The following is a 23,553-nucleotide window of genomic DNA, read 5'->3' as shown; positions in this document are numbered from 1 at the left end:
TTTATACCAATTTCAGGTTTTGCTTTGTATTTGAAACATTACATTACCAGCCTGGACAAATGAGATTAATTATAGGTAGGTCAATTAAACAACATATAGCACCGTAGCTAGTTGGCCTTATAGTATACCTATACATGATGATATGATCCTTCTACATATTTAATTTTTATTGATGTGTGTATATTTTCATTCTCACCACTTTCAGCAAGTAGTGAAAAGTGTAAGATTATATGCAGCATTTAAAGCAAGCTGTCAGAGCGTGACAGCTGGCATTAAGGAACAGGGACAATTCATAATGCCAAACTATATCCAATATTAGGAAATAGACAATCTGTAACAACATTTTATTTCAAGGAACACTTATTTGGTGGGCCAATTATGGTAGCTTTCATTTCAGTCCTTACCTGCAGGAACTATGCAAAGAACCCACAACTTTCAGTACATGGTTAGAGCTACAGGAGAAAGCACAAGCATGCTGAAGTAGCGTGCTTGCAAGACAGTGTACCACTCACTTGGGGGAAATTAATGCTCATGTAGGTGGCTTGATATTAGGAAAAAGATGTGAAATTGGTCAGTGAAAGTACATTTTGACTACTATTTGGGACAAGTTGGGTTGCCTTTCTAACAAACAGCTGCAGATTACACAGAACAGATGGAACTCTGGTGTAACCCTGGTTTACAGAAAAAAACTTTCTGATCTTCTAGATGTTTACATTTTTTCAAACTAATGAATTCTGCAAGAATCACTGAGGTTCAGGACCCATCCTCCATTTGAAGATCTTATCACAGAACCTGAGGCTGTGAAGGCCCAAGATGAACACCTGCAAGCCTCTGTTCTCAGCATCATAAAAACAGTTTATTTTAGAGTTCAAGGGGCAGGTCCTTGACACTCATGTTCAAAGTATTCTTATAAATGCAGTCTGAAATATGTGCCTGGAATATTTCATATTAGCAGCAACAGGCTGGTCTGCAATAGCACATCTTAAAGATATCATCTAACTTCTTTATGTAATGAAATAGAAAAGAACAAATGTGACACCAAAAGAGTCATACCCATTTAAAACAATCTAATTTCTTGGGTTCCCTCTGTCCTACCCTCCATTCTTCTTTTGTCAGTTACAGATATGCCACCTTCTAGAGTTTAGGTGTTGCCTACCTTTCTCCTTTGAGATAAACTGAGGGCAGCAAAGTCATTAAACAAGGATGAAGCTGGTGAAGTCAGTGGGTCTGTAAAAGAATGTTAGAAACATCGTTACTACTATATATTATCAGCACAAACTATTTTGAAAAAAAGTTCAAATAATTTTAAATGTCACTGGAAAAAGGCGAAAAAAGGTTTATCCATTCAGAATTAAAGCTAATTTTAAAGTCAGAACTGCTAAAAGCATAGCAGTTCATTAGACTGTGCATGGGTACACAATTAAAAGAAGAATTTAAAAAGTTACCCATTGCCAGTTTAAATAATTATGTGCTGTACTCCATACCACTTAATTCTGCAAACATTATGGTTGTTGTCTGTTTTGCCAACTTTTTATTTAGAAATTTAATCAGGACCTAGAGGCAGTCAAGATGAAGATTTTACAAATAAATTATTATTTCTCCCTGTCCCTACACTTTGCCTCCAGATCATAAGTATCATAATCTGGATCTCAATCACCACAGTCACTATTTAAACAGGAAACTCCAGATTAATTCACAGATTAAAAATATGGATGTCTCCTAATTGCCCAGTGGATGCCATCTGCTAACACACTAATGTTTAAAAATGTTTTCTGTAAACCCGAATCTCTTTGACCATGGTCAGTATGCCTTCAAAGTGCAGTTCTATTCTAAAGTGTGCCTCAAAAAGTTCTCTCTCAATTTCTTAAAGCGTCTGTTCAGTTTACACAGCCAGTCTAGAAAACCAAAAGTCAGTCTGTTTTTTCCCCTCTTCGTGTATTGCCCTCAATGGTGGATATTTTACAGCCAAAACTTAAATCTCATTTACACCAGCAAAACTCCATCGTCTTGAACAATTAACTATTTTCAATCGGAGTGTAGAAGTATAATTCAGGACAAAACCTGCTCTGTAAAATAATTATTACTAGAAATGAAGCACAAGGAGGAAACAGCCACCTGACTTTCAAATCTAAGGTTGCATTTGCACGATAAGTCCATAGTACGCCCATATAAATCCATGGTACGCTGACATCTTGAATACTGCATGCAGATATGGTTGTCCCATCTCAAAAGAGATATACTGGAATTGAAAAAGGTTCAGAAAAAGGGCAACAAAAATAATTAGGGGTATGGAACATCTTCCATATGAGGAGAGATTAACAAGACTGGGACTTTTCAGCTTGGAAAAGAGACTACTAAGGGGGGATATGATTGAGGTCTGTAAAATCATGACTGGTGTGGAGAAAGTAAATAAGGTACTGTTACTTCTCCTTCTCATAACACAAGAGCTAGGGGTCACCAAGTGAAATTAATAGGCAGCAGGTTTAAAACAAACAAAAGGAAGTATTTTTTCACACAACGCACAGTAAACCTGTGGAACTCCTTGCCAGAGGATGTTGTGAAGGCCAAGACTATAACATGGTTCAAAAAAACTAGATAAATTCATGAAGGATAGGTCCTTCAATGGCTATTAGCCAGGATGAGCAGGGATGGTATCCCTAGCCTCTGTTTGTCAGAAGCTGGGAATGAGCAACAGGGGATGGATCACTTGATGATTCCCTGTTCTGTTCATTCCCTCTGGGGCACCTGGCATTGGCCACTGTCAAAAGACAGGATACTGGGTAAGATGGACTGTTGGTCTGACCCAGTGTGGCTGTTCTTATGACTAATCATTAAGATAGGGTTTTTTTTGTTATTTTACTTGTAAACGGACAAGTGAATTTGCTGTGGCATCTAACACAAACACGGAGCTCCACAACACCACTTTTGTAGCCCCTTTTAGAGGAGGGCCATACTTTAAATGTATGTTTTTGCCAATCGGAAGTGGGAGCCACTTCTTAAAGAAGTTAAATATTGATACAGGACTAAGCAGATCATCTGAAGAAATCTAAAGTGTTGTTATATTCTAAGAAGTAACTAAAAAGAATATTGTGAGGTTCAGTATTCTCTCACTGGAGTTAAACACTAAATTTGCTCAAGTTAAAAGTAAAAATATTTTCCTTAACTGACAGCATTTCAAACACCTTGGGATCTTCCAGACGTTGACATAACTAATAATGATTTTTAAGTAGAAAATGCATTAGCAGCTTCATAACACAAAGATAGGCCTATAAAATATAGTCATTTTTTGTATGGATGGATGGAATGTTCCCAAGTAATATGAAAGAAGAAAGTGTGAAAGGGGCAAGGTATTACTTAAAACATGCTGTGTAGAAATTTTAAATTCCAAGCTCCAAGTTATTTGGCATATGCCACAGAACTCAAGATCCAAAATTCATTAGATTCTGTTAGTGCCAAGTTCCTGTCCTCTGTTACCAGGAGTTTCATACCAAATAGCCTATTATACCTTGGCTGTGGGAAAAAAAATATGAAAAACATGAAACGATAAACTTAGTTCAATTTGTAAATAAAACAGACAAAAATGTGTGAATATGTGCATCTAAAATTTAAAGGTAAAAAAATTACATATGTAATTTCATTTCAAACAACTATTTCAAACACTTTTTAGTAAGAGGCATTTAAAAGGGATTATTGTATTGATGCTATATAAACAGTTTCTAAAGTTAACTAACAGGGCTTTATAGTAGACATTCAAATAAGTATTTTGCTTGATATGACTGAGCAGTAAGAAAAATTTCTAAGTTTTTCCCTTTAAATGAAAGGCAAGCTGAGAGTTAGAAAGTTCACTAGTAATTTGGTTTGGAATACACAGTAATAAAAAAATATTCTATCACCTCTAAATCAGATTAAAGGGAGGACTAACTCCCTTGAAACTATTTTTTTCCCATAAAGATAGCTTTTGAACATACCTTTAAACATATTTCTTTAAAAGTTCTTACCATGGCCTGCATACTGCTTGGCACTGTCATTGAGGAGACTAGGAGAACTGCTGCTATTTGTCATCCTCTGCAAAAAGTGAAAAACAAAAATTGCACGCATAAAATGAAGCTATTAAGGCTGAAGACATACGAGCTAATCTTAAGACTTTATTAATACTAATTAGAAGATTAACATCCTGATGGCCATTGTCTCAGGATAAGAAGAGGATAGGTGTTTATTTCCAATTTAATAAATTGCTCTACACAGATTCTGATTGGTAGTTAACAAAAAATGTTGAGCAAATGAGAGAAAACAATTCTAATGAAAACCACAACACACAAAACAAGTGTGTATGAAAAACAGCATTATCTACACCAACTACTTATAGATTAGGAGGCCCTACTGTATCTAAGGTTCTCCTCCTTTTTCCTATAGTTTCTCAAAATGTTAGAGAAAGCCGTGGCTTTTATTACTTGAAGATTCCTTAATGCTGCACTCCCAGGACTCCTCCTCCTCCTCTCCCCATTATTTGCCACTATCATCATATGAGACTCTTCCCCTGTGGAGAACTGTCAAATTAGTATAGCATTTGGTGGCATCTTTTGAATGATGGAACCCAAAGAATTACCAAGCATAGTGGGGCTTTCAGGAAAACTATATGATTTTCCTGTGGCTGTGCAACATGTTTAAAGGGCAGCAGTGGTTCTCTTCAACTTTTTCAATCATTATCAGGCTGAGCCCCGCTCCTATGCAGTAAAGGCAGGAATCTTGCTAAGCAAGAACTTCACCCCAACTCAGCTCTTTGGCCACATAGGTCAATATTTTCAGGGTGGGGCCTAAAACGAAGGGAAGATGACAAATGGCAGTTTGAGAGCTGCCTCCTCCCTGTACTGTTATTACAAATATACATCTGCAATGCGAAAAGATTCTCACCACTTTCCATAAAGCAACTGAAATTAGAAGTCCCTGCAGAACTTTAACACTCACTTCAGCAAAAACATACAAATGCTTCAGTTATAGTAAAGAAGAATGGAAACAGGTTTTGTAAAATAAGTACAGTAGGACCTCAGAGTTACGAACACCTCAGGAATGGAGGTTGTTGGTAATGTTCGTAACTGAACTGAAATGCTCGTAACTGAACAAAATGTTAGAGTTGTTCTTTCAAAAGTTTACAGCTGAACATTGATTTAATACAACTTTGAAACTTTAGTATGAAGAAGAAAAATGGTGCTTTCCCTTTATTTTTTTAGTAGTTTATATTTAACACGGTACTGTACTGTATTTGCTTTATTTTTTTTGGCGGGGGGGGAGGAAAGGGAGGAGAAGAGGAGAAAGAAAGACAGTACTCTGCTGCTGCCTGACCGTGTACATCCGGTTCCAAATGTGGTGTGTGGCTGACTGGTCAGTTCGTAACTCTGGTGCTCATAACTCGGAAGTTCTATTGTAAGACAAGCTTTTAAAACTAACTTATGCATATGATGCCATACAAAGAAATAACAAAATAAACACTAAATTATAGAGTACTTAGTAAAACCATTGAGGCATATTACCAGATAGCAACTTTAGATGTGACCCTCTCAGTGAACTCAGTTAGTTGCCATGCTAATCTCACTCAATTCCACGTACTGCATTCTGTTGGGATGCTCCAGCATCAAACATTCTGTTGTCATGGGACCTATTATGTTACTACCCCTTCCCCTACTCCATCCCTATGAATCTCCACACACATACCCACATAACCTCTGTCAAGCTGCCCTGCAGTGGTTCAAGAGTATGAGTGTATCACCTCAGGGAAGAGGCACAACCCCAAATTGGTTGTGACTTCAATACTTAGATTTCACCAACCAAATATCAAGTGTAAACACCTCAGGCACTATAACCGCCTTAACATGACGTCACATCCAGTCCCCTCTCTGTCTTGCCACACAGATAAGCCTGCCTTTGTCATAGACAGTCCCTTACATCATGAAACACCGCAATATTCAGGTTATTCCCCATCCCAACAGACCAGTCACTCACACCAGGGTCAACTGCACTTTAGATCTCACACCAAAGACAAGGCTAGTAATCAATCCTACAACCAACTACCTAAAGATTTATTAAATAGGAAGAGAAAGCAAGAGAATCACTTACAAGGTTAAAGCATATACATATATATATACATACACACACACACACACAAATAAGTTACAGTCTTAAGTTTCAAAAGGTAATAGAAGCTTCTATAATAAGCAAGCTCTATCTGTCCTTTAGGGCTAACCCAGGCTAAGCAGTTGGGGATCCCTTGCTTATGCCTAGAAACCTTGCCCCCAGAGTCCAAGCAGCAAATGAGATACAGTTCCTCCTAGTTAGGGGCTTTTATTCCCTTCCCCCCTTCTCCTTTGAGCTGCAAACTCAGCTGATGGGAGGAATTCACTTGCAAGACTCATCTTTATTGGGGGGTGGAGGTAGGAGAGAGAAGAGTAAACAGTAGTCTTTTGTCCTCTTTAATGTTCTACTCTTGTCCATCTGGTGTCAATGGGCCTTCTTTGTCAGACAGGACATAACACCTTCTGTTGGAGACCAGCATTCTGCACTAGTTAAAATCTCTCTCCTGTCTGGTGATTTACACAATGGAAGAGGCTTACGAGACACCTACTTAAATATTACCTCACAATATGGGATACAGATGTTATAAGTGAGAGTAATGCGTGCAGCAACTCATAAGCATTCAAACACAGTCTAACCTCTTAACACATTCTTAGAATTCTAATACCTATTATTAATATTAATACACAGGTGAACCAGGCTGACTTCAGCTATGTATTTGCCAGAATTCAATTAAAGCACGAGCTGGCACCTGGTCTACCAGTGTCACCACCTCTTTCAAGACCTTTAAACAAACAAGCTGCTGGTAATGGTTTTGATTCTGTGGGTGTGTCATATTGCTGAAGAGCTGAAGTCCAACTCACAATAAAGGGTTATTAATCAGTGAAAGCCAACTCCTTTCCACAGACTAACGCCCGCAATGAATTTATAAAATGTATTTATCACCACAATATCAGGCACACTTTGCAGGTTTGGGACTAAGTTAACCTGTTTCCCAAATACAGAGAACATAACATGACACCTGTCCTTCTACCTCCACCTCAAGAGCAACAACATTACAAGAACACAGATAGAGTACATCTGACCAGTAATGTAACACTTCAGACATTCTTACTTAACACTTTTCAGCTTCACTCAAAACTGCTTTTAACAAGTTGAGAAATATCTCCTGTTCCTGTATTAGATTATCCTTGTAATTCTGCCTAAGCTAGTGTATATAATTCTGGTGTCTAAAGTACAATTCCTTCCACCATAAAGTACTTTAGTTACCTGCCTCTGAAGAGCAGCAGTGGTATTTATAATATCTAATGATATAGAATGCAAAAGCCAAATGCTGTAGAAAGAGACAGATTTTTGTTTGATAGTCTATGCAATGTGATACCTGGTACCACCCCTTGGCTTGGGGAATCCTTTTCTGCAACCTAGTTCAACTGGTTTCAGAGTAACAGCCGTGTTAGTCTGTATTCGCAAAAAGAAAAGGAGTACTTGTGGCACCTTAGAGACTAACCAATTTATTTGAGCATAAGCTTTCGTGAGCTACAGCTCACTTCATCGGAACTGGTTCAACTGGTTAGTTTCAGCATCTTAGTTCTTGGCATTGGGTAGGAACGGAACACAACAGCCACACCGGTCTTTTGGTAAATAACAAAACCATACTGACTTTCTTAAGAAAGTGCATAAAAGATGAGCCCCACTGATGGTTGAATTTCTGGATCAATTGCCACTCTGGCATCTCCTTTAGATTCCTCTCTCCTAATAGAATTGGGCCAGTGGTATGCCTCAGGGCTGACTGATTAAGCGTCCACCTGTATAAGCCACATGAGGTGCACCCTGGCTTTGCTGAAACTCATTAATGGAATGCAAGATATCATCTGTACCCTCTGTGTGAGCATGCAGGCAAAGGAATCAGGAAAAAAGCCAGAACAGGTCAGATGACACATGTCAAGCATCCCATCATGCTAAAGAAAACAGAAATAAAATCTTTGCTGAAACTATTATTTTTGTTGCATCATGGAACACTAGAGAGAGCACAGAAACTTGGGGGGGTTGGGGGAGAGCAATTGGTACTGATCTCCAAACGAGGAAAGAAACGTGATCTTGGCAATGACTATCCCATCAGTCTCTATTTCTCAGAGTCTGGCTACAAATCCTGCTGGTAGAAACAAGGCAAGAGGTTCCACCACCACTTTTTAAGTAATGTCCAAGTTCCAGCTTAACCAGTTATCTTTCCCCATACCTTCCTACTTAACCCAGCAAAAATCCTCATAAGCTCAGTGTAAAAGAGGTCCTTCAAGCTTGTATCTGAAACAGACTAAGGTCCTTAGAAAGTGCATTTTGCTTTTACATTTTACGCCAATTAATTTGGTCAATCTGTGCCAGAAGATAGCCATTTAGTTATGTGTATCTAGTTGCATGTCCTAGAATTACTCCCTTAAAAAGCCTCAAACATCAAGATCATAATAAAGTCACATAAAGGGTATGTCTACACTACACGCCAGATTGGCAGGCGGTGATCGATCCCGCAGGGGTCGATTTATCGCATCTAGTCTGGACGCAATAAATCGATCCCCAAGCGCTCTCCCGTCGACTCCTGTACTCCACCACCGCGAGAGGCGCAGGCAGAGTCGACGAAGGAGCGGCAGCAGTCAACTCACTACGGTGAAGACACCAAGGTAAGTTGATATATGTATGTCGACTTCAGCTGTGTTATTCACGTAGCTGAACTTGCATAACTTAGATTGATTTCCTCCCCCACTAATGCAGACCAGGCCTCAGTCAAATCTACATCCCACAGCACTTGCTGGGATGGATAAAAGTTTAATTAAAAAAAAAGCTTTTAGAATTTTTTTTTTAATTTACATTTTAAAATTTTGACTGCCTCGCTCAAGAACCATTGCTTACTAAGTTTGTCATGGAAATAAATTGATCCTCCTCCCACAAAAAAAGTCAGTTCAAGATGCTGATGCTTTATACAATTCATGTCTTTGAAAGTGTCAGAGTAGGATTCACATGTGCAATGTTGCTGTACCCAAGTTGGTCCCAGGATAACAGAGAGACAAGGTGGGTGAGGTAATACCTTTTATTGATCCAGCTTCTGTTTGAGAGAGAGACAAGCTTTTGAGCTTACACAGAGCTCTTCTTCAGGTCTGGGAAAGGGACTCAGAGGCTATGTCTATGCTACAGCGGCACCAATGCAACTGTGCCATTGTAGCACTTCTCACGAATACACTCTAAGATGACGGGAGAGAGATCTCCCACTGGCTTAATAACTCCTGCCTCTGCGAGAGGAGGTAGCTATGTCGGCAGAAGCTCTCCCACTGACAGAGCTCTGTCCACACTGGCGCTCAGGTCATTATAACTTATGTCGCTCATGGGGTGTGTATTATTCACAGCCCTGAACAACGCAAATTATACCCAAGTAATTTGTAGTGTAGACATGGCCAGAGTATCGCAGCTAAATACAAGGTGGAACAGATTATTTACCGTAAGTAGTTAACACATATTTCAAGGGACCATTCAAGGTAAAGTGGTCTGTTAACACCCCTCTAGTTATAAGGGGAAACTGAAGGGAGGGGAGCAGCTAGGGGGGCTGTTAGTGCATGCACCAGTGCCTATTTTATTACATAGTATTAAGCAGGCAAAATATTTGACTCCAAGTTTCAATATATTCAGTTTGTGACGTTTGGAAGAACTGACCAGGCCTTTGTAATTCACCAGGCCTAACAAATTTGCTTCAACAGGTCATATTCATCCACTGTCTGTTTTTTGTTCACCAATGTAACAGGAAGATTAGCTTTCCTACTTCCTCGACTCACAAGTCAGTGACTGTTTTATATTCTCTTTCACACAAACTATATCCCAAAACACTTTTACAGAGTTATTACTTAACTACAGTCTGGATTAGGCTGCTAAGATACTGGGTAGTTGCCCAGTGATCCATTTTCTGGGACTGGCTAGAATGTCACTCTGTTCTCAGACCCAGGAGAAAGGGGAGAGCATAGATGAGTATTCAGCCATGGTGGAGTTGAGGAAGTGGCATACAAAGGCAAAAAGCAGATTTGCAGACAAAAACCCAAGGTGAACAAGATAGGCGGTAAAACAAGGATGACAATGGAGCAAAATTAATTTATCAAATTTAAACGTTACCCTCTACTACTGAAGGAGTGGCTACTTTTTACAAATCAAATTTACTACTTCATAAAAGTGCATCTAAGTGGCAGGGTAGTAACTTCTATTATACCGGACCCTTGCTAGAACACCGGATTGGGATCCATGCGCGGGACCGCGTTAAAATGAATTGCACTTAAAGTAATTAAATTTGGGATCCATGGCCGCGACCGTGTTATATGTGACTTCGCGCTATATAGACGTGCGTTCTAGTGAGGGTCTGGTGTATTTCAATCAGGGAACAGTGTATCTGAGCAAAAATGTACTTTAGAATGGCTTATCTCCAGCCCTAAAAATGACTGTGGAAAGAGACTGAAGCATCAATACCCGTGAAGTAGCAACATCTTGTCTTCTGTAGCAGAGCTTTTGGAAGTGTTTAAGTATTAACTCTGTTATGGTGCCCAACTTTCAACTTGCATAAATTGTATTCTTCAGATCTAAATTTCCACCTATAAGTTTGATTGAGATGTTATTTTTCCACTTTAAAAAAAAAAAAAAGACTTTGTACATAGATGCTGATGTAGATGCCTCCTCCCATATTTCAGTGCTGGCTGAACAATCTCAGCGTTTATTTTTTAGTTTGGAAATAGCGCTGAGATCCATCAGAATGGGAGTTGTTATAATAAATACAAGCTTATATTTCACTTATTGTAAGGATAAACAAGTTATTAAAATGGAATTAACTAGGTCTATGAAATGATGTCATGTTAGTAGAGAAGTGACTACAATCAGCATCTGAGTGTGGCCACAACAGATGTTTCCAGAAGTCTGAGAAGACAACTGGAGTTGAATAGGTATCCAGTTAATACAAAGTGATTTGCACTTTCCACTAACCTACCTCAGAAAAGCTAGACACTAAACCTATCTTGCTTTATGAATCAAAGCTAATAGTTTTACTATTTTTAAGAATATATTAACATGCTTTCTGTAGTGGTTTTGCACAGTTTTTTCTAATAATAAAATCCAAACATTAATAAATCTATTAATGCTGTATTTAGTCAAACATAGCAGTTATTGAGCTCTAATACAGGAATGACCAAGTAAAATGTAATGCCTTGTAGTATACAAGAAAGAGGCCAGACTGGATGATCTAATAGTCTCTTGTGGCCTTAAACTCTGTGAAACTATAAAGGTAATTTATTACTATAAAGGTGTATTTATTAAAGCATAAAAATGACAAATCAGAATTTCACTGCCTGAAAAAGCTATGCTTTGTTGCTCACATCTATCAATGAGCACGGTCTTTTTACAAGTGATTTAAGTCCATGACTTAGTAGCCTTGGTTTAAACACTCTGGACATGCACTATTGCTTGGACTTGGTATTGTGCATGGACATGCACATGGTCTTTGTTAAAGACTAAACTGTTTCTGGATTAAGAGTTGGGCTACTTGGTCACTCTCTTCGGTTCCTTTTATCAGAAAACTCACTTATAGAAAACTTACCCAAACACACACATGCTGAGACTCTACAAACAGGGGAGCATTAGAGAAAATATTGAAAAACTGAACAATTCTTGTCAAATTAGATTTAGGCAGTTAGCCTGGGAGAGGTTTGAATTTGCAGCACTGTATACACATACAACAGCTTCAGACTCCTATACATCTCATGATCCTCACCACAAAGAAGCTCACGCACGCAGACAACTCTGTCGAAACCAAAGTCAAACAAAAAACAAAATCCCTTCCCCAATGCCACATGGAGGTGGCTCAGTTCCATACATATCCCTAATCCATTGCTGGCTGCTTCAATACACAATATTCCGTTGCTATGGTCCCGGATGTGTCACAAAGAACTAGTTCAAAGTCAACCCCAAAACTAATGGCTATTCTTTTTGCTTAAGTGATATGAGTATGTTGCCTCTGTTCAAATCTAAATGGAAAACTGTTGTCAGAGCAAGAGCCATCATCACATGCAACATCCAGGGTCTTGTCTACACTGAGCTTTTTCTGAAAAATTCCTTATGAAAGCAGTAGCATAGACCTGCCAATGGTGTTCTTACTATCTTCCAACTTGCTCTGAGCACTACCTCTAATGGAAGCTACAGGGCTCTCATTTTTGAAAGTCAGGATACTCATTTACATAAATACAGATTTAAATTTTTTTTAAAGTCTTAACCATTAATCTAATCTAACCGTTAATCTAATCTTAACCGTTAATCTTTTATACACTGAAGAAAGTTTTTCAGAATAGTCAGTGTGGTTATCTGAATATACAGCAATTAAATTACAAAAGGGAAATGTAAGTATCATTCAGAAAATTAGTATACTTTTACTGTTTCTTCACTGTCAAGGAACAGCACAACTCTGCCCCTACTTACATCTCATCTAAAGGGAAGGCAGTGTGAAAGGCGGCACAGAGTCAGGTGCTGATGAAAGGGCAAGCAGCCAATCTGTAGAGCGGGATGAATGAGGAAAAACTGGAAACAGGAGCCACAGCACACCCTTGCAGCCTCAGGATACTGCTGAGGTCTTTGGACTCCCATTCCTCAGATTTTCACTGTGACATTCTTTCCCCTCTACTAACTGTTTGTCCCAATCCTCTCCTTACTCTTCCCTCACTGGATCTTTCTACTAGCCTCACCCTCACTGCTTTCTATTTCAGAGCGGTAGCCGTGTTAGTCTGTATCAGCAAAAACAAGGAGTCCTTGTGGCACCTCAGAGACTAACACATTTATTTGGGCATGAGCTTTCGTGGGCTAGAACCCACTTCATCAGATGCATGGAATGGAAAATACACTAGTAGGTATATATACACAGTACATGAAAAGATGGGAGTTGCCTTATCAAGTGGGGGGTCAGCGCTAACGAGACAATTCAATTAACAGTAGACTACCAAGGGAGGAAAAATCACTTTTGTCGTGGTAATACGGGTGGCCTATTTCAAACAGTTGACAAGAAGGAGTGAGTAACAGTAGGGAAAAATTAGTATGGGGAAATTAGTTTTTGTAATAACCCACCCACTCCCAGTCTTTATTCAGGCCTAATTTGACGGTGTCCAGTTTGCAAATTAATTCCAGTTCTGCAGTTTCTCGTTGGAGTCGGTTTTTGAAGTTTTTTGAGTGGAAGAATTACCACTTTTAAGTCTGTTATTGAGTGACCAGGGAAATGGAAGTGTTTTCCTACTGGTTTTTGAATGTTATAGTTCCTGATGTCAGATTTGTGTCCATTTATTCTTTTGCGTAGAGACTGTCTGGTTTGGCCAATGTACATGGCAGAGGGGCATTGCTGGCACATGATGGTATATATCACATTGGTAGATGTGCAGGTTAACGAGCCACTGATAGTGTGGCTGATGTGGTTAGGTCCAATGATGGTGTGCCTTGAATAGATATGCATACAGAGTTGCCACTGGGATTTGTTGCAGGGTTGTTTCTGGGTTAGTGTTTTTGTTGTGTTGTGTGTAGTTGCTGGTGAGTATTTGCGTCAGGTTTGGGGGGGGCCGTCTTTAAGTGAGGACTGTCCTGTCTCCCAAGGTCTGCGATAGTGAGGGATTGTCCTTCAGGATAGGTAGTAGATCCTTGATGATGTGCTGGAGAAGTTTTAGTTGGGGGCTGTAGGTGACAGCTAGTGGCGTTCTGTTATTTTCTTTGTTGGGCCTGTCTTGTAGTAGGTGACTTCTGGGTACCTTTCTGGCTCTGTCAATCTGTTTCTTCACTTCACCAGGTGGGTACTGTCGTTTTACGAATGCTTGATAGAGATCCTGTATGTGTTTGTCTCTCTCTAAGGGACTGGAGCAAATACGGTTGTATCTTAGAGCTTGGCTGTAAACAATGGATCGTGTGATGTGGTCTGGATGAAAGTGGAGGCATGTAGGTACGTATAGTAGTCAGTAGGTTTCCAGTATAGGGTGGCGTTTATGTGACCATCGCTTATTAGCACTGTAGTGTCTAGGAAGTGAATCTCCTGTGTGGACTGGTCTGGGCTGAGGTTGATGGTGGGGTGGAAATTGTTAAAATTCTGGTGGAATTCCTCAAAGGCCTCCTTCACATGTGTCCAGATGATGAAGATGTCATCAATGTAGCACAAGCAGAGTAGGGGCGTTAGGGGACGAGAGCTGAAGAAGTGTTGTTCTAAGTCGGTCATAAAAACGTTGGCATACTGTGGGGCCATGCAGTCCCGCTGACTTGAAGGTATAAATTGTCCCCAAATCTGAAATAGTTGTGGGTGAGGACAATGTCACAAAGTTCAGCCACCACGTTTGCTGTGACATTATTGGGGATATTATTCCTGATGGCTTATAGTCCATCTTTGTATGGAATGTTGGCGTAGAGAGCTTCTACATCCATAGTGGCTAGGATGGTGTTTCCTGGAAGATCACTGCTTTCTATGGTATTTACCATTCTACCCTCCCTTCCTCTCTATCCTTTATTTACTTTTTATCTATTTATCTAGACTTAAATTAATAAAGATGCCTATCCAAGGCTCTCTGTGCCCTAACATACAATATATACACAATTAAATCAAATCTCAGCAGTATTAAAATGAGTTCTGCAAGAGCTCAGCCAGTCAACTACCCCTTTATCCTGGAAGCAGGCCTCTCCTATACTTTGGCTTCCTTTATCCTTATTAACCAGTTCTCTCCTGCCTTCCCTCTTCATGCCCCACAATACATTTTTATATATATGTTATACACACACACACACCATTAAAATAACATTGCAATCTTAAAGTCAAGTCGTCAAAAGTTAGGAAATGCAAGAAAAAAAGTTACATACCTGTCTGGTAACTCTTGTTCTTTGAGATGTGTTGCACATGTCCATTCCATTTTAGGTGTGTGTGCACGCTAGTGCGCCAAAGCAGGAAAACTTTTTCCCATACCAGTACACATCAGGGCAGCACATACACCCTCTGAACAGGCATGCTGCCGGCTTAGAGTGCAAAGGAGCAGAGTAGTACCAATGCCCCTCGTTTCCTTCACACCAGAAGTTAGAATTTGCTGTGACACCAATGTAGAGGGGAAGGAGGGGTAGTCATGAAATGGACATGTTCTTTGAGACTTTGCACATTTACCAAACACTTAGGTAACTGTGTTTTCCTTTGAGTTCTTGCAGATGTCCATTCCACTTTAGATGGCTCACAAGCAGTTCCAGATGAGAGAAGAGTGTTGGAGTCTACCTAAACAAGGCCTACAACACCATTCTCCCAAATCTAACGTCATTTCTTGAGGCATTGGAGAGAGCATAATGAGTGGTGAAGGTCTAAACAGATGACCAAGTTGCAGCCCTGCAAATCTCACTGATGGGAATGCAAGCCAAGAAAGCAGCCAATGTTTGTGCTCTTGTAGAATGGGCTAGAATTCACTGAGATTGGGGAACCTTAGCAATATTGTAGCATAGATAAATATAGGAGGAGATGCAGGAAGAAATCCTCTTCGAAGTGAAAGGCTGCCCCTTCATCCTGTCAGCAAGGAGACAAATTACTGAAGAGAAATTCTAAACTCTTTTGTCCTTGTCCCAATAAAAGGCTTATGCCCCCCCAAAGTATGGATTTCTCCTATTTTTTTTTGGTGGAAAAGGTTTTGAAAAAAGATTGGTGAGCACAGAGTCTGATTTAGATGAAGTTCCGACACCAGTTAAGTGAAAATTTTGGGGTGTGGATACAAACTCACTTTCTCTTTTATAAAACACCATATAAAGGATGGTCAGCCACCAAAGCCTGAAGTTTTACTACCCTCTTGGCCAAAGTAACAGCCACCAGGAATGCTAGAGAGACAGGAGAAAATGAGGACACAGCTATAGTTTCAAGAAGGGACTCCATTAAAACTGAAAGAACCAAATTCAGATCCCATCATATTGCTGGGTTCCTAATACTTGGGAAGAGCCTGTCCAAACCTTTCAAGAACTTAACAGTCATAGGATTGGAAAAACGGATCTTTCCTCCACAGGAGGAGAGGGCATGGAGATCCCTGAAGGTTCCTCTGGCAGTTAATTGACAGAATCCTTTTTTCTTTAGGTGAAGCCAGTAATCCAGGATAATATGAATAGGAGCCTGTGAAAGAGGTATCATTCTGCTGGGACCAAACATACTTACCTAAAAAAAAAAAAAAACAGCAGAGGTTCTCTATCTGGTGGAGGGTTTTTTGCTATTTAAAAAGAACATTTTGCACTCCAACTTAACAGACCACATCCTGGGGAGCTACCCACTGAACATCCAAGCAGTCAGATGTAGGCTGAGAGGGTTGGGATGCAGCATCTGACCATGGTTCTGTGACACTATGTCCGAGCCTGAGAGAGAGGTATGGAATTTTGAATAGAAAGGCTCAAGAGGTCTAAGAACCAATGCTAGCTGGGCGAGACTGGTGGTGGCATCCTGTCTGAGTCTGCTCACAACTCTTGACACCATAGTGATAGGAGAAAAAAATGTAATGAAGTTTCCCCTTCCAGGATAGTAGAAATGCATCTGACACACATCCCAGGCTGTGACCTGACCTTGAACAGAACTGGGGATTCTTCCTATTCCATCAGGTGGCGAATAGGTTTATTTCTGGCATTCTGCAGATCTGAAAAATAGACTTTGCCATGTTCAGTCTGAGAAACCAGACAGTTCTGAGACCCAGGAAAGTGAGATGCTTTGAGAGTAATCTCATTCCTGATGCAGAAAGACCAAAGGTTTATCGCCTCTTGGCAAACAGGGTCATACATGGCACATCCAGGCTTGTTTAGATGGAACATCACAGCTGTATTGTCCATGAGCACCTGAGCAGAACTACCTTTGATATGGGGAAGAAACACTTCACCAGCCAAGTGGATAGCTTGAAGCTCTCAACCATTCATGTGAGGGAGAGAACTTGAGTCTGAAAATCATCCATGACCACGGTCACAGAGGGCAGAGTTGGGGCAAAAGAAACACTGTTGCATACATTGGCAGAGTCCATCCACCAGTCCAGGGACGACAAAACACTTGTGGATATCTGAGTCAGCATGCCCAGCAGATGATGAGAAGGATAGTAGATAGACACGCCACATGACTGTGAGGTAAAGTCTGGATACTGATTCTTGTAAGAACAAGCTGTCATGTGACCTAGAAGTTTCAAGCAATTCCTCACTGTTGTACAAGAATATGCCTGAAGTCTTTGTATAGGTCCCATATCACCTGAAATCCTAGCTTGAGGTAATATGTGATTGCTGTGGTTGAGTTGAGAACTGTTCCTATGAATTTGATTCTCGGGAGAGGGGGAAACTGATTTGTCCTTGTTGATCAACAGTTCCAGTGACTGAAAGAGGGACCAGATCTTCTCAATGGCCACTATTATTTGCTGTCTGGACAGATCTCAAAACAACCATTCACCCAGATATGGGTACACCGGGACCTCTACCTTCATGAGATATTCTGCAACTACTGCCATGCACTTTGTGCAGACTCAATGGGAGGACCATAAGCTTGTAATACCATCTGCTATGACTTTTAAGAAGCTCCTGTGGCTCTGGTAAACACCCACATAGAAGAAGGAATCCTTTAAGCTGAGAGCAGTGAACTAGTCTTTTGGGTCTAGGGACAATAGATGCTAAGGTAACCATACAAAACTCTTTATGTATCTATTGAGGTATTGCAGGTGTACAATAAATCCAAGGCCTACGTTGGATGGTACCACATAAGGTGCCAGAGCTGACAACTCTAAATCGCCAGAATGTGATATGGGGGAGTTCCTAGTGGGACCTGGCTTAGCTCTAACCTGGTAGTGGTCTTCTTGTGAAAGTCTGTTGGAAGACTTGAAGATGAAGAGGGCTTTTTCTGGCTGGAAGAGGTCAAAGTGCTAGACTTCTGCTGCTGTTTACATGATATGAGACAGAGAAGAGTGTCATCTCTCTGAATCTCTTCAGCACGGGGATGCTGCCAAGCCTGGTAGAATGTTCTAAGATGGAGTACAGTCCAAATTCCTGCATACTGAACACCTGGGTTCCAAAACTGAGCACAAAGCTGCTTACACCAGGATATCTTGACACTGAACTTCCCTCAACTTCTCAGTCCTGATCTTAACCCCCCTACAGAGAGGGGGCTTATATCTCACATTTTCTTCTCCCACACACCTTAAACTGAAGGAGTTAGGCTCGCTGACTGACAGATTAGTTACAGCCAGAACAACACTTAACCCATGGGAATTTAGGCATGGTCCCCATACAGAAAAGCTCAAAGAACAATAAGACAAAAACCAAGTCATCTTTTGCAAATGAGTACCATTAAAACTATAGAAAAGTAACTATTTACAATTAAAAAAAACCTCTGGAAAACTTTTCCTAAAGAGAGAACGAAAAAAAAAAGGTGAGCAGCTCACACACGCTGACTACCGACCATAGGATATGATACAGAACTGGAGTGGAGCAAGGGGTGTCAGGGCTGCTCTGACCCTTCATAGCCTTGGCTAGTACCACAAGTGTGCAGAGCGCACATGCACTGCCCCAATGGATACTGCTATGGGGAAAAGTTCTCTGGCTTCAGTGCACTGGCATGTGCATATCTAAGTGGAATGGATGTGTGCAAGAACTCAAAGAAAAATGTAGGTTGTCTGTACAATCTTAATGTGCCCCTCTGGAGTGTATGCATTATGATACAGTCTTTAATTACAAGATCACAAACTAGTTTTTCCACAGGACCCTTTCCCCATTCAGTGTACAAGACAGGCCTGCTGTAGGGATGAATCAGGGCTGTGTAGTGAAGGAGGCTGCTGTCTGTAGTAACCGTTTCAGTTGGAAAGGTGTATCATGAATGAGGCAGCAGACTGCAGGAAAAGAAAGAATAGTCTCATGGTGTAAAAGACTGAATGCTACTATGGAGCATAGGTTTCTATCACTGCCTCTACAACAGAGTTCCCATATAAGGTAGTTAAGTTACTTAAACCAAACTTTTCAAAGGTGGTCACTAAATGGGAGTTTCCATTTTTCTGACTTAGGACCCTGGTGTCTGATTTGCAGAAATGCTGAGCGCTCTCAGCTGTAACTGAAGTCAGTGGGAAGTGTGCTTTGAACATGAAGTGCTATATAATGAGAAGTATGCTGAAAAATCCGGTAGTAGGTTTCTCAAGTTGGGCACCCAAAATTAGTGGACTCCTTTTGACATTAATCTCTGTCTCAGTTCGCCACTTGTAAAATGGGGATCAATACCCACAGGAGTGTTGTGTAAATACATTTTATTAATACTTCTGAAGCACTCCAATGCTATAGTGATAAGCTCCACAGAAAAGCCCATGAGCAAATGATTGTTTTCAGAGGAAGGTTTGAATGGGTGTGTGGTAAATAAGGCCTGGGGGCCACACATTGAACATGAATGAGTAAACAAAATATTGAACAGATGCTTATTCTGCACACTGAAGGAGACGGGGACCCTGTGACCAGGTAATTGAAAACAGTATCACAATACATACGCACAAAGGAACTAAATTAAGGCACAGGCAACCTTAATTCTGGTATTTCCTTACCATTGAGTGCTTGATGTTTGCCCCCTTAATAATGTTCTTTTAACAGATGTGTGTGTGAGTAATTACCTAGGTTGTAAAAAGAACCAACAGAAAAAAAACCAAATTCCATCATGTTTCATCATTCTCAGTCTCGCATGGCTCACCGGAAGGGGTGGAACCTTTAGATACACCACACAGCCTTGAGCTAACAGAGTAACTGACAGCAGTAGTAGGCAGTCATCTTCTATGTGCACCAGCACTAAAGGGTTATGGGACACTGCCAGTGAGCTTCACAGACAGCAGAAGAATGGTAAGATTTAGTAGTCTTGGGTTCCATTCCAGGTTCTAAAAGAAAGCATGCTCTAGTGAGCACAGACTCTTCTGCTCCACCCCCTGAAATTTGTCCTTTTCCCAAGCCTGTGGTCTTCTTCAACCAGCTCCTCTTCCCAGTCTCCACTCCTCAGGCTTTTCATCCACCTCCTTGCCCAGCAAGTCCTAATCCCAGTCATCTTATTCAGCCATTCCCAGTTCCCCTGGCCTCCAGTCGCTGGTGCCGCAGTCCATGTTCCCAATCTCACTCCCCAAACTTCTTGTCCAATCTCAGTGTCATCATCCTGTTGCCCTAGTCTCTTTGCCTAGCCAGTCCCAGTTCTCCTCCCATACTCCAGTTCCTCGTCAGATTGGCCTCACCTCACCTTCTTGCCATGCCTCCAGTTTCTCTATCAGCCTTCAGTCACAGCCTCCATGTCCATCTACTCAGTCTATCCCCACATGTCCAGCTCTTGTCCCCTCTGTACATAAATCAGGCAGCTTCCTCCTCCATGCTGCTTGGGCCTAGCAGAGGGCGGGGGTTCAGAGCACAGGAGGGAGTTCTCAGTTCTTCTACCCAACCTGGACCCAGCAGAGTTTATAGCAGCCCAGAGCAGCAAATGCAGGGAAAGCCCCACACTGCCTTGGGCCAGAGCATGCCCAATGTGGATGGAATCTTCAGGAAATTTAGCTACTAAAATCTAAGAAGTCTACACTGAGCATGTGCAAACTGCGATTTTCAAAGTCTTATAACTTGCTCCAATTTAGGCAGATTTTCACAGGGACAGCAAGAAGTATATCCTTGACACAATGGCCACCAGCCTACCAAATTTCGAGTCCCTGCTCCAAAGCACAAGGGCAGTAAAGTTGTTAAAAGAAAAGGTTACAAGAATATATTCCTACCCTTGTTCTTGGAAACAAATGAAATTTTCTGGGCAACCTTTTTAAAAGAAAAATCATTCTGAGGCAGACAATCAGCATGGAAAATTGCAGCCCAAATAATTAAAATTTGGCAAAGTTATAAGCAACTGAAAATGCACTCTTATAATGAGATGTGTCAGGCAACCTTAATAGGTGGGGCTGGTAGCTCCACCTATAATTTTTGTGTATTTGTGTTCATATATTCCAGAGACATACTTTACAGACAGAAACTTCATTTTATTGATTAAGTACAACATCTTCCAAATCAAACCCTAAAACCAAGAAAATGTCAACTTATAGGACACTTCTTAACAGTAAGCTTAATGTCCACAGAGCATGTTTTCAGCAACAAGACTCCCCATCTTCACAAGGAACTTTCTTCTGCCTTCAACAGATAAGAAAACACTACACACAACACATTAATTTTTCGCACAGTAACCCACAAAACCTGAATTACAACCTTAGTAACATTACCAAATATTCAGCATTTGCCTGGGCAGCCAGGTTAAGTGCATGAAGTGCTATGTTTCTGAAAGAAGTATGAAATTATAACAAAGGTTGTGTATTCTACAAGGAAGATGTTGCTGTTAAAGATCAGAGTCCAAAAAATGCAAAACTTTAATGGGTATGTTGCATAGTTCCATGTTTAACTCAATGCTATCTAGCTCAAATTTCTTCAGAGATAGGAAAATGATTTTCTAATTTCCAGTCCTACCAACTCACCTTGAGATCTGAGGTCAAGATGGGCAATTTTCATCTCATGCATGGCTGCCAGTAATAAAAAAATTAGACACAGCAAGTTATGCATCCTCCAACCCCATTTAAAATAAGTGATATAGCCTTTTTCATATCATACATGAAAAAGAAGGAAGAAAGGGAACACCTAATTTTTTCCCACCCTTTGCTGGTTATTTTTATATGCATCATACCAGACCTCAAAGGAGCCTTATGAACTGGAGTTCCCTTGATATAAAATAAGAAAAAGCTGCTGTCAGGGCTTTCTTCATGAGAAAGCACTCGCTGCTCCTGGTCACCCAAAATCTGGATTTATCAGCCTTCCAAGCCCATAGACAGACCATCTTCCCTCAGGTTTTTAAAGAGAGGATGGATTGGGGGTTAGAGTGCTTTACTTTATGAGGTTATTACTGCATTTACTAGCAGATCCGTATATTTATGCTTCAAAGTAAGATGAGCAGCCCTTTCCAACAGACTGTATTGTATGACTGTTATATTGTATACATTAACATATAATGGACACCTATATTTGCTATAAAATAAAATCTATTCCAAAAAATTACATAGCAAATGGAGGTCACTTAATTAGTTTATATTCTGTGGGCAATGCACATAGATAGAGTGTGATAGATGTTTACCTGAGAGTTTACATAAGTCAAGCTATTAGTATACTGTTACTTTAACAGTTCACACCATTTCAAAGGCTTAAGGACATTAAAATGTATTTCAATTAAAAATATTTTATAGTTTTGAGTAAAAAGGCTGAAAAAAGTTAGTCATACCAATTCAAATGTGATAGAAACAAATAAGGGGGGGCCCTAAAAAGAAACCTGGACAGTTAAAGTTAAGATTGCAGTATATTTTGACCATAAGTCACAAGAGGATTTAATATACAGTGGAGTCGCATCTTACACGGGGGCTAGGTTCTAAAGTCAGCACGTAAGGTGAAAATCGCGTATAGTCAAAAAGAGAGAGAGAGAGAGATGGAAGAATGAAAGAATAAAAAAGGGAGAAAGACTACTTCAATGTCGTTATGCGCAAACTGGAGTGCCTCAGGATGGCCAGGAGCATTGTCTATGATCAGCAACACTTTAAAGTCAAGTCCTTTCTCTTCGAGGTACCGCTTGACCACCGGAATGAAACACTTGTGGAACCAATCCAGAAATAATGCTGATGTCAACCAAGCCTTTTTATTTGATTGCCAGAACACAGGCAGGAGATTTTTGTTCTTGCCTTTTAGAACATGGGGATTTGCAGCCCTGTAGAGCAAGCCCAGCTTTACTGAATGCCCAGCCGCACTGCCACATAACAACACAGTCACAGTGTCTTTAGCTGCTTAGAAGCCAGAGGCTTATCTTTCTGATTTCGAAGTGTAAGTGCAGTTGTGCATTTCTTTTCCAGAAGAGCCCAGTCTCATCAGCATTAAAAACTTGTTCCGAAGATAGCCTTTTTCTTCTATGATTTTCTTTAATTGTTAGGGGTAGGCTTTTGCTGTCTCTTCATTGGCAGATGCAGCTTCACCAGTAGTCTGCACATTTTTGAGGTTGAAGTGGTTCCTAAAACTGTTAAGCCAACCTTGGCTGGCTTTGAATTCCTTCTCATCAGAAGGCTGTCCGTCTTCGGTGGGAGGTATAAACAGCGTGTAGAGGCTAAGAGTCTTTTCTTGCAACATGTTACCATCGATAGGCACCCGTTTACGGTTCATGTCTTCCAGCCATAAGTTTAATGCCTTTTCAGTCTTCACTAAAGTCTTATCATGCACCTGGCTCACCTTAGCAGTTATTGGAGCACTTGATGCCACGGCTTGACAAATTTCTCTCCCGAATCTTGATGGCATGGATGCTAGATTTGTTGTGGCCATATTTATGCGCCACGTTGGAGACCGACATACCATCTCTCAATAAGTCCAACACAGCCAGTTTTTCCTCCAACTTTGGAGCAGATCGCTGTTTCTTTGGCTGAG

At 40.6% G+C, this 23,553-nt stretch overlaps 1 protein-coding gene across 1 annotated transcript in view; it reads right to left on the bottom strand.

Moving 5' to 3' along the window:
* The window catches only part of PAN3 (poly(A) specific ribonuclease subunit PAN3), a 119,512-nt gene that overhangs the window by 79,877 nt on the left and 16,082 nt on the right, over positions 1-23,553 (bottom strand). Inside the window, exons 3-4 of the mRNA XM_077809871.1 lie at positions 3,999-4,065; positions 1,157-1,227 (exon numbers count right to left, since the gene is read on the bottom strand). Coding sequence (XP_077665997.1) covers positions 1,157-1,227; positions 3,999-4,065 — 138 coding nt within the window. The remainder of the gene's footprint in view (positions 1-1,156; positions 1,228-3,998; positions 4,066-23,553) is intronic.

This window comes from Eretmochelys imbricata, chromosome 1 (assembly GCF_965152235.1).
Source record: "Eretmochelys imbricata isolate rEreImb1 chromosome 1, rEreImb1.hap1, whole genome shotgun sequence".
NCBI classification, from domain to species: Eukaryota; Metazoa; Chordata; order Testudines; family Cheloniidae; genus Eretmochelys; species Eretmochelys imbricata.
The sequence above is the reverse complement of the archived record's forward strand: the minus strand, read 5'-3'. Positions and strand labels throughout refer to the sequence as shown.